Source organism: Hyperolius riggenbachi, chromosome 8 (assembly GCF_040937935.1).
Source record: "Hyperolius riggenbachi isolate aHypRig1 chromosome 8, aHypRig1.pri, whole genome shotgun sequence".
In the NCBI taxonomy this organism is placed as follows: domain Eukaryota; kingdom Metazoa; phylum Chordata; class Amphibia; order Anura; family Hyperoliidae; genus Hyperolius; species Hyperolius riggenbachi.
Window position 1 is genome coordinate 78,610,713 of NC_090653.1, and position 19,564 is coordinate 78,630,276.

Consider the following 19,564-nt stretch of genomic DNA (forward strand, 5'->3'; position numbering starts at 1 on the left):
TTCGATCACGATAATAGCGAAAACTAAAAGGCACAGGACGGCGGTTTATATAGTTGTAAGACCGTGTACCGAGGGGTACCCCAGGATACAGCGAATTCACGGAACAAGGAAGGTGATACAGACACCAGCTTAGTGCAACCAAAACTTTATTTACTGGAAAGTATTAACAGGAACAGTTACAAACACAACAAGATTTGCAATACACAGGGTACCCTATACCCTGGAGTCCCCACTTCTGTCCAACAGGACACCTCTACCTGATGGCAGTTTACAGTAGAGCCTCAAGTCATACTGAACTGCAGAATCACTCTTAGCCATTAGCAGACACAGCAGAGCGGACAAGTCATGCTGGACTGCAGGATCAACCCTATCCGTTGGCAGTGTACAGTAGAGCCTAAAGTCTTGCTGCACTGCAGTATCAATCCAGTGTGACCTTCTAAAAACAGTTCCTAACTATCTACCTAAAGCAGGCCTAAGTCTCAGTTTCTTCAGGTACCGTACCACAAAAAACAGTTTAATGAAAACACAAGAACCCGGGTTCACTGACCTGTTCCTACTTGGTATCAGAAGATGCCTCTCTTTAGGACAGCCTCAGGCCTGCAACCACACTTGCAGCCTTGATGGGTAGCTGGCGTAGAATCCTAAGCCAAGAACAGCTAACTGGGAACAATCTCCACTCTAGCAAGCAGGATTCAAGGGGAAAACAGCGATCAGCCTCTCTGCAGCTTGGATGGATCCAGATTGTCCTTTTCACAGACAGCTCTCCACAAAAACAACCATGTCTGTCTCTGTCTTCTCTTCCTGGTCTCTCTAGAGCTGCCAGGCCCCACCTCTCTTGCTTGTTTATCCCTCAACAGCATTAGGTTATCACTTTCTGATACAGGCGGCATCTAGTGGCCAAAATGCAAACTGTCACTTCAGAACTGAATTCAGGCAAGATTCTTGACAATCTCACATGCCACCCCACTAGAGGTTGTCGTCCTTGGCAACCCTCCCCAAACAAACTCATCTCGTGCGTAGCGCTGTGGAGGCACACCAACATTAGGCCTCGCCGATCTTCGCAGCGTGAGAGGCTCAGAAACATCAGGTATGTCAGGCATATGTGGTAAGGGAGGAGCTGTTGACTGCTCAGCATTACACATAGGAGGTAAACCCACCACAGCCGGAGCCTATGCAGACATCTGGGCAGGGACAACCCACCATTCCTCTTCCTCCTCATCTGAGGCGTTTTCCTCCATACACTCAACATGCAGGGGTGCCTCCTCCTCACACACTGGCTCCTCAAAATGACAATGTCTCAACATATTACGGTGCAAGTTTCGTGAGGGTCCCCCGGTCCCTACCGGCTCTACCTCATAGACCGGAATAGCAGGGTCAACCCTTCTTTTCACTGTGTACGGAACGGCCTCCCACCGCCCATCCAACTTTCCTGACGGCCGTTTGGCTTTGACCATGACTCTATCACCTGGGGCAAACCCATCCCTTAGTACTGGTTTTGGATTAGGGTGTATCACTCGTCCCAGGCGTTCCCCCACAACCTTGTGCACCGTTCTCAGGCGGCGGCGGTGCTCCTGCACCCAATCAGTGGTATTTCTCGGTTGTGGTCCCATTGGATTGGGCATGTGGAGGTCTTCAATCTCCCGCCCGGCTCTCCCAAACATGAGCATGTGTGGGGAGTACCCGGTAGTACTATGTACTCTATTGTTATAGGCCCACATCAACTCAGGCAGGTACTCGGGCCACCGGGCCTTTTGACTATCCTCTAGAGTCCGCAACATCTGGAGCAAAGTGTGGTTGAAACATTCGCAAGCCCCGTTTCCTTGGGGGTGATACGGTGTGGTGCGGGAGCGTTCGATCCCATACAGCTGGTACAACTCATTCATGAGAGTACCCTGGAAACATGCCCCCTGGTCCGAATGTATTCTCTGTGGACACCCAAACACCTGTATAAAGTGTTTGCAGACCGCTTCAGCAGCCGACTCTGCTGTCTGGTCCCTGGTGGGTACAGCTACTGCATATTTTGTGAAATGGTCTGTCATGACTAGACAGTATGACTGTCCTGAGGGAGAGTACCCAATTTGCACATAGTCAATCATAAGAAGCTCTAGTGGTGCTGAGGTGCAGATGGCCTGTACAGGAGCCCGCTGTTCAGTGCTCTTACTCAGCCCGCAGAGTCGACACCTGAGACATGCAGTGGCCACCATATCACCCAGATCTGGACAGTATACCAGACGTTGAAGCCACTTGAATGTCTTTTCACTCCCGAAATGAGCACCTTTTTCATGAGCTTCCCTGGCGGCCTCGGGCCCCAATGACATGGGGATGACAATCTGTTGTCGGTGCTGCAGTTCTGACTGTAAGTATATGGTCCGGCACAAGAGGCCCTGGGTAACTGTCAGCTTGTCCCATTGCCTCAACAACTTTTGACCCTCTGGGGTCAGGCCAGCCCGCTCTTCTGGCCGAGGCCATATCTTGTTCTGAACCCACTCTTTTACTTTCCACAAATCCGGGCAGGCATTCTGGACTCTCTCCCAATCAGCCAGAGTTTTTCCCAGCACTAGAGTCATCCCAGACGCCACCCCACTTGTATGTGCCACATCCTGGAACATAGGTAGGCGACCAAGGTCAGGAGTTTCAGTGTCTTCTAACTCCTCATCGATTCTCTGAGCTGACTGTCCTACAGGGACCCGGGAGAGTGCATCGGCATTGCCATTCTCCCTACCGGACCGGAACTTGATGCGATAATTGTACTTGGAAAGGCGGGCCATCCATCTCTGCTCGAGTGCACCGAGCTTGGCATTCTCCAGATGTTCCAACGGGTTATTATCCGTCATCACAGTTACTTCTGCACCTGTCAGGTACTCGGCAAACCTTTCGGTCATGGCCCACACCAGCGCCAGTAGTTCCAGTTTAAAGAAGCTGTAGTTATCAGGGTTGCGCTCTGAGTCTCTCAGGGACCGGCTCCCATAGGCGATGACTCTTTCCCGTCCATCCTGGACTTGGGATAAGACAGCCCCCAGACCATGAAGGCTTCCATCAGTGTATAGCAGGAATGGGGTGTCGAACCGTGCATAAGCCAAGATCGGGGCACTGGTCAGTGACTCCTTCACCGCTTCAAAAGCCTCTTGTTGCCGAGGTCCCCAGTCAATGGGACGCTTCTTTGGGCCCCCAGAAGTGCCCCTTAGTAACTCATTTAATGGGCCCACCAGATAGGCAAACTTGGGTATAAACCTGCGGTAGTAGCCAGCCAGTCCCACGAACGCCCGCACCTCTCGTAGTGTACTGGGTTGGGGCCACTTCTGGACAGCCTCCACCTTGTTGGGGGCCGGCTTCACTCCCTCCGAGGTGACTACATGTCCTAAGTACTCTATCTGCTGTTGGAACAGTTGGCATTTCTTGGGCTTGATCTTGAGCCCATGCTCTCGTAGTCGTCCTAGGACTTGTCGTAGCTTCTGGAGGTGATCTTCAAAGGAGGCCCCAAACACTACTATGTCATCCAGGTATATCAATACTGACTCAAAATTGAGATCTCCCAGACAGTGCTCCATCAATCGCTGGAATGTTCCCGGAGCATTGGAGAGGCCGAATGGCATCCGATTAAACTCATAGAGCCCCATAGGTAGAATGAAGGCTGTCTTGGCTTTATCTTTCTTGGCCACCGGCACCTGCCAATATCCACTAGCCAGGTCAAGAGTCGAGAAGAATTTTGCTTGACTTAGGGCTGACAATGACTCCTCAATCCGCGGAAGGGGTAGGCATCCCGGACGGTCTGAGCATTCAGCTTCCGGTAATCCACACAGAACCGGAGACTCCCATCTTTCTTCCGCACTAAAACTACTGGAGCAGCCCAAGGGCTCTGACTCTCCTGTATCACCCGGTTTTCCAACATGCTGGCCACCATATTTTTCACCTCCTGGTACATCTAAGGTGGGATTTGCCGGTAACGTTCCCTGATTGGTGCAGCATCGCCAGTCGGGATTTCGTGTTCAATGGCAACAGCACACCCAAAGTCTTCATCATGTCTCGAGAAGGCTTCTTGAAACCCCCAAAGGGTTTCTTCCAGCAGCTTTTGTTCCACCGGAGTCAGCGTCTGGCAATCCACTCCCATCCGGGCCATAATCATTTGACCGTTCCATTCTGCTGTTGGGGTTTCCTTTTGATGAGTCTCCACAGCGTAGGTCCAGGCTGATCTCCTATCAGGCTGTAGTGTGAAACCCCTCCGTCGAACAATACCACCATCAAACACATAGACTGCGGCCAGCAAGGTGTTTCTGGGGACGGTCAACTCGCAGTCCACCACATTACGGCAGCGTACGGGTACACATCCATCCTTCACAATGGCCAGGGCCCGGGCTACCAGCGGATGAGTCGATGGTTCCCCCTGATAAGCGGGCTCGATCAGGACCTCCAGCCCATTCAACCTTCGTCCAGCCCCCACCGGCAGCATTAGCACTCGTTCTTGTCGAGGTGGGATCTTCACCGGGGAACTCCGTGGCACCCTGACCTTTCCAATGGGCTGACCAGATAGGTTACTCTTTTGCAGGCTACAGCTTCTCACCATCTGTTGTAAAAGCTTCTGAGTAGGCTGGTGCGTGGTGGCCCGTTGCCAGTACTTTGGCCCTTCCTTGGCATAAAGCTGGTGGTCTAAGTCTCTCAATACATTCATACCCAGGGTCACATCCATTCCTTTCCGTGCCGAATGGTCAACCAGCACGACCCCCTTCTTGCCGATGTCTTGTCCAAACAGTCTGACCTGCATCCAGACTATTCCTCGGACATCCATCTCGCTGTTATTGGCAGCAGTCAGCCGGATAACGCTCCCATCTTCGGGTTCAATCATATGCTGGAAGTGCCTTTCAAAGAACTCTAAAGGCATAAGGGTGCACTCTGACCCTGTATCAACTAGGCAGCAGACCTTCAGCCCTTCCAACTCAGCTTTAATAACGGGGCTTCTGGCATACAAGTCATGGTCTTCACGCATAGGGCTTAACTTCTGGTGTACCGCTGCAGGATGCCCAGCTACTGCAGCGGTTGGGAGTTTAACGGCGGCTCAGGTGCTGCCTGTCCGAGGCACTCTCTGGCGATATGGCCGTATTCACAACAAGCCCAACAGAGCGGCCCTCTTCTGACGGGCCCCCTCCCCTGAGTCACCCTGGGTGGAGTAGAACGAAGTGTGGAGATTGTTGCCAGAGGCTGGGGCGGCTTTGCCTTCATTTGAGACACTTCCAGCCGAAGCTCTTTCATTTCTGCCCACAGAGCCTGGACTACATCCTTTAGAGTCTCAGATTCTTCAGGACCCGGGTGATCCCTTGTAGCGTGCGTGCTATTCACTACCCTCGCAGCCGCCGGTAGGGGTTCTTCTTCTCTCTCTACCGCAGCTAGGTAGATGCTATAGAATGTCATATCGGCCGTTGTTCGGGTCATCTCATGTAACTTATCTTGTAAGAACTTATCGGAGAGGCCCACTATGAACTGATCTCGTAGTAGCCGATCCACTTCCCGGAAGGCTCCCATGGCATCGGGGTCTCGCCGTCGTATCTCATTCAGCGTCTCTTGTAGAGCATTGGAGTATTGCATCAGTGTCTCACCCTCTCGCTGGGGCCGGTTAAAGAAGTGACTTCGTAACTGTACCACTTTGGCACGCCCCCCTTGGGCCCTCTCTAGCAAGGAGAATATCTTCTCCAGGGCATCTCTCTCGGAGTCGGGCCTTACCATTACTGTCCGTCTGACGTCACCCTCTAGGGCTCCCAGCGCAACCTCTGCCTGCAGCTCGGGAGTCAAGTTACACATTTTAACTGCGCTTCGCACCCTTTCCATCCAGTCCTGCAATGTCATGTTTTTACCATCATATTTTGGCAGATGACGCAGCAGTGCCCCTACAGGGATATATCCTACTTGGGTGGGCATGTTGTTGGGGACAAGCTGGCCTTGTACCTGTGCACCCGAAGCTGGGCCCTGAGCCGGTGCCCCTAGCGCCGGGGGATGGTCTCCCGCCACGTTCCCGTCCATATTGGTCGCTGTATCCTGCCGACTACGCCAAGTTGTAAGACCGTGTACCGAGGGGTACCCCAGGATACAGCGAATTCACGGAACAAGGAAGGTGATACAGACACCAGCTTAGTGCAACCAAAACTTTATTTACTGGAAAGTATTAACAGGATCAGTTACAAACACAACAAGATTTGCAATACACAGGGTACCCTATACCCTGGAGTCCCCACTTCTGTCCAACAGGACACCTCTACCTGATGGCAGTTTACAGTAGAGCCTCAAGTCATACTGAACTGCAGAATCACTCTTAGCCATTAGCAGACACAGCAGAGCGGACAAGTCATGCTGGACTACAGGATCAACCCTATCCGTTGGCAGTGTACAGTAGAGCCTAAAGTCTTGCTGCACTGCAGTATCAATCCAGTGTGACCTTCTAAAAACAGTTCCTAACTATCTACCTAAAGCAGGCCTAAGTCTCAGTTTCTTCAGGTACTGTACCACAAAAAACAGTTTAATGAAAACACAAGAACCCGGGTTCACTGACCTGTTCCTATTTGGTATCAGAAGATGCCTCTCTTTAGGACAGCCTCAGGCCTGCAACCACACTTGCAGCCTTGATGGGTAGCTGGCGTAGAATCCTAAGCCAAGAACAGCTAACTGGGAACAATCTCCACTCCAGCAAGCAGGATTCAAGGGGAAAACAGCGATCAGCCTCTCTGCAGCTTGGATGGATCCAGATTGTCCTTTTCACAGACAGCTCTCCACAAAAACAACCATGTCTGTCTCTGTCTTCTCTTCCTGGTCTCTCTAGAGCTGCCAGGCCCCACCTCTCTTGCTTGTTTATCCCTCAGCAGCATTAGGTTATCACTTTCTGATACAGGCGGCATCTAGTGGCCAAAATGCAAACTGTCACTTCAGAACTTAATTCAGGCAAGATTCTTGACAATCTCACATATCATTGGAAAGAGGAGATTATACCATCCAGCCACCGGTGACAGGATGGCGAGGGCTGGTTTATGTGCTGATGGGGCCCCCTTGACTCTGAATGGGGGGGCCCCAAGCAACTGCTTTTGTTGACTGGTCGGTAATCCGGCCCTGCTTGGTAACCCCACGCCTTTCCTGATTCAGTCCTATTAATTAATTTGATCTAATGTTGTGCTGTAGATCTGATTGATTCTTGCCGTGCTCTTGTTTCATGCTTTATATATCATTACAGTTCCTGCATTAAAAGAAAACTCACAATAGCGTAGTACTAATAGCTTTATATTGTTGCCTGGCACCTATTGTACTGCAAACAGGGTTCCAGCTGATCTATGCAGCCTCCACCATGGGATCACGCGTGTGCTACACACCTCACTGCTAAATATATCAGGGTAGAGGTATCAATCGCTTTTGATGACTCTTGCCCACCATGGCATTTTTTATCCAGCTCCTTAAGGGGAGTCTGAAGCGAAAATAAAAACAAAAACAGATACTCACCTAAGCAGAGAGTCCTATAGAGCCTTCCCGTTCTCCTCACGGTCCCCGAGTTCCAGCGTTGCACCCCCTGTTAGTAGTCTCCAACCAGTCAGTCCGAGACTACTCTCTGCCACTGCTCGAAGCTTCGGAAGTCTTCAGGTGCCGGAGTGCTCCCAAAGACAGACGCTTTTACACCTCTCTGACACTGTAGCCATCCTTGGCAGGTTTTGGTGCTCCAGTCCAAATCAACTGTTATGTACAGAGTGCATGAGTGGATGCAATGTAAATCTCACACTGAGGCTCATAGCTCCTTAGCTATGCCACTGTCTGTGGGTAATGAGCACCCAGCGCCTCATATATGCACTTACCATAGTTTCTTGAAGGACTTTCTTTTGGGAGTACTTCCCTTATACTGATGAGCACTACAAGTAGCTACGGGTACGTAGCTACTCGGAATCTAAATTTAAATTAGTTAGCACTGCCTATGGCAGGGGGGGGGGGGGGTTAACTTACCTGCCATCTATGGCTGATGTGTTCCACTCACGGTCCACGTAACTCCACTACCTTCTCCTTCCAGGTTTGGAGTGTAATTACATAGACCGCGAGTCGAACGAATTGGCTATAAGCGGCAGCGTAGGTAAGTTAACGCCCACTATCTAATTTAAATTTTGATTACTAGTAGTTATGTACTTGTAGCTACTCATAGTGCTCACCACTATTCCTTTCATCAGATCTGGAGATCTGTTGAAGTGAAATTCTCCTCAAAGCAAATCCCACAAGATACTTTGGTAGATGCAAATAAAGGTAGTGTCACATAAATTCTTTCTGACATGCCTACAAACATCTAACCTACAATAGCAAATATGGTAATATCCTAACCTTTCCATGATTTTTGTTGTATCACTTTTGTCTCCAGTGTTTTTCGCTGTTCTTTAAACTTTGCAAATCAGCCCTTTATATAAGAAAAAAAAATCCACATGACTCTTGTCTCTGAATGGCCAACAGCTAAACTTCATGAAGAGATTGACCATGTGATCGGCCCAAGCAGGGAACCTAAAGCAGAGGACAGGAATGAAATGCCATACATGAATGCCCTTGTTCATGAGATTCAGCGGTTCAGTGATGTTGTTCCACTGGGTTTGGCCAGAGCTACCTCCAGAGATGTCATGTTGAATGGTTACCACCTAAGAAAGGTAAGGTGAAGCTCTCAAGGGCCCAATCCATTACACCTTTTCTGCTAAGTTTTCACCTAGGTGATATTTTCAATTTTTATAAATAAAATGCCTTTTAAAGGACTTCCAAAGCGACGGTGAAAATCTATGTTGATTCACCTGGGGTTTATTCCAGCCCCTAGCAGCCTTCTTAGTCCCTCGCCACAGCCCCGGTCCTACTTGGTGTCCCGCTGGCCGCCCATATGGATCGGTGACCCCCAGGTGGGGCGGCCCTTTTGTGCCTGCTAAGGATGGTTGGAAATGCCAAATTCCGATTCCGCGGAAAATCCACTTCGCCACTTCGCCATTGCCGATTACTGCTACCGATTCCGCTTTTCACTACCGATTTCCGAATTCTTATGTAGATTTTCGCTGAATTTTCTTCCAACTTTAACATCGATTTTCTCAACAACTATAAGGTCTTTTTGAAAAAAACATTCCCTCTTGTTTCTACACTTCTGATTAACATACCCTGAAAATTTGGTGTTTCTAGGTCCTATGGGGGCTTTGCTATTAACCGCTAAAGTCGACGGATTTTGACTGTAATGTAAAATGCAGAAGATCCACATTACTAATATGGAGTAATTTTATGACAATCAGAAGACTCAGAACGAATAAACCAATCAGAGAAAGGGGATTTAGATGGAAATTTCCGCATTTTTTGATTGGCTTATTTATTCTGAGTATTCTGATTGGCTTAAAATTACCGCATATCGGTAATGCAGATTTTCTGCATTTTACATTACAGTCAAAATCCGCCAACTTTAGTGGTTACCGTGTTTCCCCTAAAGTAAGACATCCCCTCAATACAAAGCCTGGATACAGGAGAGTAGTGTTGGGAGAACAGTGTTCGCCACTGTTCGGGTTCTGCAGAACATCACCCTGTTCGGGTGATGTTCGAGTTCGGCCGAACACCTGGTAGTGTTCGGCCAAACTGTTCGGGTTCGCCCGAACTGCTGAATGCCCGGCCGAACAGGGGCCCTGTTCGTCCGAATACGGCCCCCCTATGGGGTCGCAGGCATCAGGGGGGAGCATGCCCCGATCGCGGGGGGGAGGTTGGAAATTCCCCCCACCCCCTCCGCTAGCGCTCCCCCCTCTGCCCGCTTCCCCATACAAAAGTTTGACGAAAGTAAAATAGTACCGGTGGTGGTGGCTGGCTGCTGCAGTGGCTGGCTGGCACTATGAAGTGACTGAGGAGGAGGAGGAGGAGTAGGACGCGTTGAGGGAGGCCGGGCAGCGGGCAGTTCAGCGGTAGTACCCTTGTTGTACTTCCGCCCTTTCTCTGACCTCACGTCCTCTGCGTGATGACGCATACGAGGGTACGCGTGACGCGTACCCTCGTATGCAGAGGACGTGAGGTCAGAGAAAGGGCGGAAGTACCACAAGGGTACTACCGCTGAACCGCCCGCTGCCCGGCCTCCCTCAATGCGTCCTACTCCGACTCCTCCTCCTCAGTCACTTCATAGTGCCAGCCAGCCACTGCAGCAGCCAGCCACCACCACCGGTACGATTTTACTTTCGTCAAACTTTTGTATGGGGAAGCGGGCAGAGGGGGAAGCGCTAGCGGAGGGGGTGGAGGGAATTTCCGACCCCCCCCCCTCCGCGATTGGGGCATGCTCCCCCCTTATGCCTGCGACCCCATAGGGCCCCCAAAAGCCTGAACATGCCGAACATCGCGGCCATGTTCGGCGAACGTTCCCGAACCTGAACATCCAGGTGTTCGCCCAACACTTGTATGGGGAAGCGGGCAGAGGGGGAAGCGCTAGCGGAGGGGGTGGAGGGAATTTCCGACCCCCCCCCTCCGCGATTGGGGCATGCTCCCCCCTTATGCCTGCGACCCCATAGGGCCCCCAAAAGCCTGAACATGCCGAACATCGCGGCCATGTTCGGCGAACGTTCCCGAACCTGAACATCCAGGTGTTCGCCCAACACTACAGGAGAGCAGCAGTATAATGTGAGTTCTACACAGTCCTATATATGTGACAGGCACTTTGTGTTTTTGTTGGAGCCAGCCCTCCTGATCTGTTGTGTGATAAGCATCAGCAGCACTTCACATCTTCACCTCTTCCCAGGACACACACACAGCTTATCCTATGCTTGGGGGAGTCTGACAGAGTTCTCTGCCTGCAAGTAATAGACTCTTAATTACATGATCAGCAGAATTAATTTCTTGTAATTGAGAGCCAATATCTGCAAACCACAAGCTCTGTGTATGTTGCACATGGCATACAGTATGTACATTTTGTATAGGAAAAATACCAGTGTTTGCCAAAAATAAGACATCCTCAGAAAATAAGCCCTAGCACATCTTTTAGAGCAAAAATTAATATAAGACAGTGTCTTATGTTTGGGGAAACACAGTAATAGCAAAGCCCCCATAGGTCCTAGAAACACCATACAGTTTTCAGGGCATATTAAACAGAAGAGTGGGAAGAAGAGGAAAACATTTTTTCAAAAAGACCTTGTAGTTTTTGAGAAAATCGATGTTAAAGTCGGCCGAAAATGTCCGTGATTTCTGTTGAAATCCGCCTACCGCACTTGTATTACCGATTTCCGCATTCCGATGTGGAAATGCAATTTCCGATCGGAAATGCGGAAATGCAATTTCCGTGGAATCCGAAAAAGCATCCCTAGTGCCTGTGTGGGTACTCATGCCTGCATGTCCACATCATCTGGTGTGTACTGCACCAGGGGCAGAAGAGCCGCCCCACCGGTGGGTCGCCGTTCATTATGGGCGACCAGCGGGACACAGAGTAGGACCGGGGCTGTGGCGAGAGACTAAGACAGCTGCCAGGGGCTGGAAGAAGCCCCAGGTGAGTAAACAGAATAACTGTGACCTCGGAAGTCCTTCAAGCCACCAACAAGCAACCAAAGTGCTCAGAATTATTTTAACAGTACTTTTTTACCTACTGTTTTGTATTTTTTAAATTGCAGAGTACTGAAAAGTTAGTTTAAACAGAAGGTAAAAAATGATCTCCTGGGAGAATACTGGCCAGTGCCAGGCCACCAATAAGAAACATTTACTATTCTACATGGTAGATGTTTCATTTTATTTCATCACCTTGGAACAAAGAAGAACATTACATTTCGATCAGTTGAAAAATGTACAAAAACAATGTAAGCATGATTTGACCCTCTAAGGTTCTCCCAGACTGGAGATCACTAGAAAAAACATGGGATCCTGCAAACTAGATCTTATAAGCTATAGTTAGGCTAAGGAATAAGCTCTTTATTCAAAAATCATTAAAATCACATTCAGAATTCAGTTAAAAATGGCCCTGGCGACAGCCCGGCGTTTCAAGCCTATTTGCTCTTTTTCAAGCTGTTTAGCCATATAACTGAAGCAGGGATACAACCAGTGGTGTAGCTAAGAAGCTGTGGGCCCCAGCGCAAGATTTGCATTGGGGCCCCCCCAAACACTCTATACATAATTGATAAAGCACTCAAAACCTGCCATGGACAGCCATAGTGTCAGAGGTGCAAGAAGGGGATGGGAAACAGTGTGTTAACAATCACTACTATTCAAAGCATCTAAAGAAATGATTATTATCAGCACAAGACCAATCACGAGCTAATACTGTGGTTGAGGGGGGGCCCTCTAGTCTAAGGGTCCTGATGCGATCACTACCTCTGCACTCCCTATTGCTACGCCACTGGATACAACCCCGCCCTATATAGCATAATACATACAGATCAGCCATTAGATTCAAATGTTACAGCAGCCAACAGATGCATGCACAGCACATGTAGAGAAGACCTGATAGAAGACTGAACCAGCTTCCTCCACCCCTTGTAGGCCATTGGCTCCCTCGCCGGTCACTCCATTGTCCCTCAGTAAGCTCTGGTTACTTCCTCAGTCCCGTTCCACTGCACATATGGTATTAGCGCATGTGAAGAACACTCCTGGCCACGGGAGTGCGTTCGGGAGCAAGCGTGGCTGAGACCATGCATGCACAGTGGCGTGTGACTATGGGTGACCGAAGAATTTACTGGAGCTGATTGTGGGACAACGAAGCGGCCTGGGAGAATGGCGAGGTAGCCCATGGCCTACAGGGAGCTGGAAGTAGCCCAGGCTTATCTGTTTTCTCTTGGGTTTCCTTTAAGAACAGAATAATATAAAAGAAGACTCCTTTAGGAATATTAATTTAGCCACAATGAAATCAATTCTTTTATCAACTTTCATTTTGAAGAACTGTTTGTTTTCCAGGGTACCAACATTCATACAGTGTTGACCTCAGCATTGAAGGATCCCACACAGTTTGAAACACCTGAAGTATTCAACATAAAGCATTTTTTGGATGAAAATTGGAAATTTAAGAAAAATAATGCCTTTATTCCATTTGCTGCAGGTAAGAAATGTGATGCAGATCATTGCTTAACAGAGGAACACCTTGGGGCACAGCGTTACTTTGCTTTGTGACACCATCCTGGGAACTGCCAAGCACAAGAAAACCTACAGCCTACAGTTAAAGGACTTATGATGCAAACACACACAAAAAAGTTAATTACCTCATGGCCATTGCAGTCCTCCTTGCAGACTATCAGCATCTCCCTTGTCACTGTCTGGCACTGGCACTCTGTTATCATAATCCACACTGTAATGCAGGCCCCGACCCTCCCCAGGGTCGCCTTATCAGTTTGCGATTAAAAATGCCACTTTAAAAATCCTGCGTCTGCGCAGTTCTCTGCCCGCCCACATGACTAATTGAGGTACAAGTTAATATGACAAGTCACGTCTTCCCACGCTCAACGCTGCATGTCTCTGCTGAGGGGGCGCGGCTGACTTGTACCTCAATCAGTTGTGTGGGCGCGCCCACATGACATAGAGCTAAGTGCTGGAAGCGAGGGCGGGCCGAAGGGCCGGACAGAGAACCTGCGCAGCCGCACTAGCAGTTAAGAGAACTGCGCAGACGCAGGTGTTTCAAAGGGGCAATTTTAATTGCAAACTGATAAGGTGGCCCAGTGGAGGGCCGGGGGCCTGCACTACAGTGTGGATTATGATAACAGAAAGCCAGAAAGTAACAAGGGAGGTGCTGATAGTCTGCAAGGAGGACTGCAATGGCCATGAGGTATTAACTTTTTTGTGTGTGTTCGCCTCGTAAGTCCTTTAAAGGCTCTTTCAATAGCCATCCTGATTTTGTGCACACCTTACCGATGCATGGTTGCGTGCCAGGGGTCCATTTCAGCGCAAACATAGGCGGCTCCAACATTGTGAAATTGTTTGCACCGTGCAATAAAGTTTTTTATTGCAAGGTGCAGTGACGCTTTCTGGACTTTCATGTTACCATGCATGTCACACACAATGTACACTTTGCCTGTGACATTTTGTCAAATAAACCATTTCCACAGGAAATAACCCATACACTGTGCAGTTAGCATGTCCCTTTTAGTATGCAGGCATAGTGCTACTGGCACAGCGGAAGCTGCTAATCATCGGCTGTTACTGCTGCTGGCATAGTGACAGCTGCTAAGCAAGGAAATGAACAGCGCTACTTAAAAACAGGCAAGTGCCTACCTGCAAAAGAGTGCAAGCCCCACTTGTGGAGTCGAATACACACCGAGCATACACATGACCTGTCTACCACTGAAGGAGTATGTTAGTTTCCTGTAACAGCTTGCATGCAACCTATTAAGTACTCGTCCCTCCCACTGCGAAGAAGTCGATCCTCCATGGGAGGGGCCTAACACTAACTAAATCCTAACCTATGTATATGCATAGCCTGGGTGCGGCTAATCAAATAAAATCGAAAATTGAAAATTGCGCAAAAGGTGGATCAGCGCAACACCAGGCTGCCTCCGAATAGCCTCCAATCAGAGGTGCGCTGAGCTCCCCCAGAAACTACAAACGCACCTTGAACCCAAACAGAAACTCTGCATAAACACCAAAAGCATGGCTGTGCTGTGTGACAGCTGCTAATAAGTAGCTACTACTGCTACAATGGTGGATGATAACCTACAGGCATGCAAATGGGGAGGCAGAGCAGTAATACAAGGAGGTCCCTGCATGCAGTAGCACAGCTACGGCCTGTGGCCCACATGGAATTAACAACTGCAAAGAGCTGTGGGGGCCACCAGAAAATGCTTGGCGGGCCTTATTTGGCCCCCGGGCCGGACTTTCAACATGTCTATGCTAGATGATCAGAGTAACCAGCCAATCAGAAAGTGATCCAGGGCTTTGTGTAATCTACAGAAGATCAATGTTTCTCAACATTTTCTTGGTATGTACCCCTTTTAAAAGTATGTGCTCACTCAAGCACCCCTTGACAAAGATATATAGTATTTAATTGGTGTACATGGTAATTGATTCTAAACAACTTACTGTGTTAACTGTTGTTTTTTATTAGCCAAAATTCTAATTTGGTGTTGTTTATATATGATCTACCACTTTTGAAAACTCTAAATTTGTTATATCAAGCTCGAGTACCCCCTGGAGAGTCCATTCATTATCAGCGTGGGCCATTTTGGGGCAGGGAGATGCCGAAAAATAGCTTACTCTGCTCCTGCACAAACTCCGAGCCCACACTGATTACCATTCCCTTTACGCGTTGTAGCAGCTCTGGGGGACACGTAATTTGGGCAACAGCTATTGCTGGCGGCTGAATCACCCTTTTTTTAAACTAATTTGTGCTGCATCCAGCTGATCTCCAGGCTCCAAAATCAGGCATGCAGCACTGGCACTGAAATGATCAGCGCTGCACTGAAATCAGCTAGCTTGCCCCTGGACCCATCAGACATACCTCCTGGGGTATACATACCACACGTTAAGAACCTAGGATCTAGACGAATACTCCTGACATACTTAGTAGACTTTGTATTCAAACAGGTTCTGGGAAAATTAAACTGTACCTGAGATCAGTAAGAAGAAACATTTTTTTACACGCCCAGGGATTCCTCCAGCCTCATGTGTCCCTGCGCAGAAGAGCGACTGACGCGACTGAACCAGTTACTGGGGCAGATTGGGGCCAAATAGAGGCACTTGGGAGGATGGTGAGGGATGCAGCGATGGGGCTGTAGGAAGCCCCAGGTAAGTAAAAAAAAGTCTTCTTACTGATCTCATGTACACTTTAAAGGGGGGGATTTTGGGTTTAAGAAAGGAAATACTAATTTCATTTTGATTTTTATCATTTTGAGCATCTTTATTTTATCACAAATCATATACTCGTATATACAGGGTGGGCCATTTATATGGATACACCTTAATAAAATGGGAGTGGTTGGTGATATTAACTTCCTGTTTGTGGCACATTAGTATATGTGAGGGGGGAAACTTTTCAAGATGGGTGGTGACCATTTTGAAGTCGACCATTTTGAATCCAACTTTTGTTTTTTCAATAGGAAGAGGGAAGACACATCAAACTTATTAGGAATTTCACAGGAAAAACAATGGTGTGCTTGGTTTTAACGTAACTTTATTATTTCAGGAGTTATTTACAAGTTTCTGACCACTTATAAAATGTGTTCAATGTGCTGCCCATTGTGTTGGATTGTCAATGCAACCCTCTTCTCCCACTCTTCACACACTGATAGCAACACCACAGGAGGAGAAATGCTAGCACAGGTTTCCAGTATCCGTTTCAGGTGCTGCACATCTCGTATCTTCTCAACATAGACAATTGCCTTCAGATGACCCCAAAGATAAAAGTCTAAGGGGGTCAGATCAGGAGACCTTGGGGGCCTTTCAACTGGCCCACGACGACCATTCCACTTTCCAGGAAAATGTTCATCTAGGAATGTTAGGACCTGACACCCATAATGAGGTGGTGCACCATCTTGCTGGAAAAACTCAAGGAATGTGCCAGCTTCAGTGCATAAAGAGGGAAACACATCATCATGTAGCAATTTGAATGACACAAGGTCTCCCGATCTGACCCCCTTAGACTTTTATCTTTGGGGTCATCTGAAGGCAATTGTCTATGCTGTGAAGATACGAGATGTGCAGCACCTGAAAATATGGATACTGGAAGCCTGTGCTAGCATTTCTCCTCCTGTGGTGTTGCTATCAGTGTGTCAAGAGTGGGAGAAGAGGGTTGTATTGACAATCCAACACAATGGGTAGCACATTGAACACATTTTATAAGTGGTCAGAAACTTGTAAATATTTCACGAAAGAATAAAGTTACGTTAAAACCAAGCACACCATTGTTTTCTTGTGAACTTCCCAATAAGTTTGATGTGTCTTATGACCCTCTTCCTATTGAAAAAACAAAAGTTGGATTCAAAATGGCCGACTTCAAAATGGCTGCCATGGTCACCACCCATCCTGAAAAGTTTCCCCCCTCACATATACTAATGTGCAATAAACAGGAAGTTAATATCACCAACTATTCCCATTTTATTAAGGTGTATCCATATAAATGGCCCACCCTGTATTTGTTAAAAGCGTGTATATATTGAATAAGTTGATGTACTGTTTACTGTACTGTTTATCTTTTCAGGAAAGAGGCAATGTATTGCAGAGGGCATGGTGCGTTTACAGTTGTTCCTCTTCTTCACCATCCTGCTGCAGAAATTTACCCTGAAATCACCTGTGGACCCCAAAGATCTAGACATCTCTCCAGTTGATAGCAGCTTTACTACTGTTGCACCAAATCGAAAGATTATCTTTATTCCTCGTACATTAGAAGGAGGAGCTTAAAAAATTCTTACCAGCTTTATTTTATGTTGTTAAATCATTGGTTTCATGTTTTGACGTATCAAAACTACCCTCCTGATACATAGAAAAGCTGTAATAAAGCTTTGAGTGAATGAAAATAAAATAAAGATGGTTAGCTTAAAATTGTATGTGATATTTCTACTCGGTGTGCACGTTGAACTTTACAGAGTGCTGCGAGTTCTTTAACATCTTGTCTTTGTAATATTGCTGTCTGGTTTTTGTGTAGGTCACATGACTATTACTTCCTGTGATATCACAGGAAGTAATATCTCTTGGGCTACTCAGCCTATATCCAACCCATGAGTACCAAGAAAGGGGGATACATGTGAGGGCAGGTTTGTTTGCCAAATGCCTTTTAATTTATGGACAGACCATGGCAATGGCTCCCTTATTTTCCCCGTATTTTCCTCTTATTTTCTCCCTTATTTTCTTTTTACATTTATTATTATTATTTTTTTTTTTGCTTGTCTGTAAATAAACAATTATAAAAAAAAGCATGCACAAAAAAGGGCGGCAGGAAAAAAGGGCCCGGCTGGATAACGAATTGGCGCTGGATAACGAATAACCACCCCCCGGAGGTGCCTAACCCTAACCTCCCCCCCGGTGGTGTCTAATTCTAACCACCCCCCTGGAGGTGCCTAACCCTAACCTCCCCCCCGGTGGTGTCTAATTCTAACCACCCCCCTGGAGGTGCCAAACCCTAACCACCCTCCCCTGGTTGTGCGAGGTGCCTAACCCTAACCACCCTGCCTAACCACTCCCCCTGCAGAAACACCCTTCTACACATAGAAATGATAATATGTTTGAAAATGTAAAATCTGTAATTAAACACAAAAAATAATATGACAAAAACAATAACATACTTCAAAAACTTTCATATTCTAACGTTGTTAATGATATTTATCGGGCACCCTTTTTTCTGCTTTTTTTTGCCCTATATTTGGATTAGAGTCTATGGTGGCGCCCTTTTTGTCCACTAGCCACCGGTTCCCTTTTTTCTTGCTAAAAAAACACAATAACTTCCAACTGTTTGTATATTTCCCCACTAATAGCTGGCACAGTGCTCTGCGAAGAAGGAGATATATTGTTTCCTCTTCTTCACCATAAAAGGTCATAGTGAGTTGGCAAATAGAGGTGACGGGGACTCCCATGTTCACATCTCTATGTTCACATGATCTCTGATTGTTATGGTTCAAGGGTACAACTGCTGAATATTAAGAACTGAAGAAGTCATCAGCTCTGTCTGCAGTAACTGAGACAGAAGACTGAGGCTGCTGAATTAGGATGGTGTTCACTCACAATTCACTAGCTCTTATGGGACATAAATATGACATATTAAATGAATTAGGCATTTGGTAATGTGTGGTACCCCAGTGATTCTAAACAACAAAAGTAGAACCCGTGTTCAGTATTATAGCTACAAAATTATGGGCTCCAATGGAAATATTTTATCCCCCCTCCTTTCCCCAACCCTCAGCACTGTTTACATTGCAATCACATGACATGTGAGCCAAAACCTGATTTTCAAAAACAGCTGCAATGTGTGAGATGTTTAACCACCTAACAACCGTGTCACACCAATGGGCGTGACTGCAGTGGCAGCCCCAGGACCGCCTAACGCCAATTAGCGTCAGGTCCTGGAGCGCTGTATTGCGGGCGATAACGCGTGCGCATGCACACACATCACCCAGCATCCTTTGTGGCCCCCCTCCGTCATCAGCCTGCCGGCCAATTACCAGCACCGGCGGGCAGTACGGGTACGATCTGCCCAGGAGAAGTGTATAATACACGTTGTGTTGGAAACGTGTATTATACAGGCTGCCTCCTCCTCTGTTGGTCACAGTGCCCCCAGATCGACCACCAGAGAGGACGGCAGCACTGCACGTGAGTCACACCACACATTGCCCCCCCGATTGCCCGCTGATGATCACCCCTCACTGCCCCCTGACAGGCGTCTGACTGAGGTCTGATTGACATCTGGTCGCCATTCATCAGCTCTGATTGAGGTCTGATTGGCAACTGACTGAGGTCTGAGTGACATCTGATCGTCTGTTTTCACTTTGATTGGCATCTGATCGTCTCTGATTGCCCTGTGATTGACAGCTGTTTACATTGTTTGGCATCTGACAGCTGCAGTGTGATTGACATCTGATCTTCTGTAATCAGCTCTGTTTGGCGTCTGATCGGCCTCTTGATTGCCCTGTGATTGGCTCTGATTGACCTCTGTCTGTTTCTAATTGTATTTGATTGC

At 47.8% G+C, this 19,564-nt stretch overlaps 1 protein-coding gene across 1 annotated transcript in view; it reads left to right on the forward strand.

The window, feature by feature from the left end:
• The window catches only part of LOC137528944 (cytochrome P450 2A6-like), a 56,008-nt gene extending 38,572 nt beyond the window's left edge, over positions 1 to 17,436 (forward strand). Inside the window, exons 7-9 of the mRNA XM_068250742.1 lie at positions 8,455 to 8,642; positions 12,868 to 13,009; positions 17,096 to 17,436. Of these exons, the coding sequence (XP_068106843.1) occupies positions 8,455 to 8,642; positions 12,868 to 13,009; positions 17,096 to 17,295 (530 nt within the window). The 3' untranslated portion in view covers positions 17,296 to 17,436. The remainder of the gene's footprint in view (positions 1 to 8,454; positions 8,643 to 12,867; positions 13,010 to 17,095) is intronic.
• The last annotated feature ends 2,128 nt before the right edge of the window (positions 17,437 to 19,564 follow it).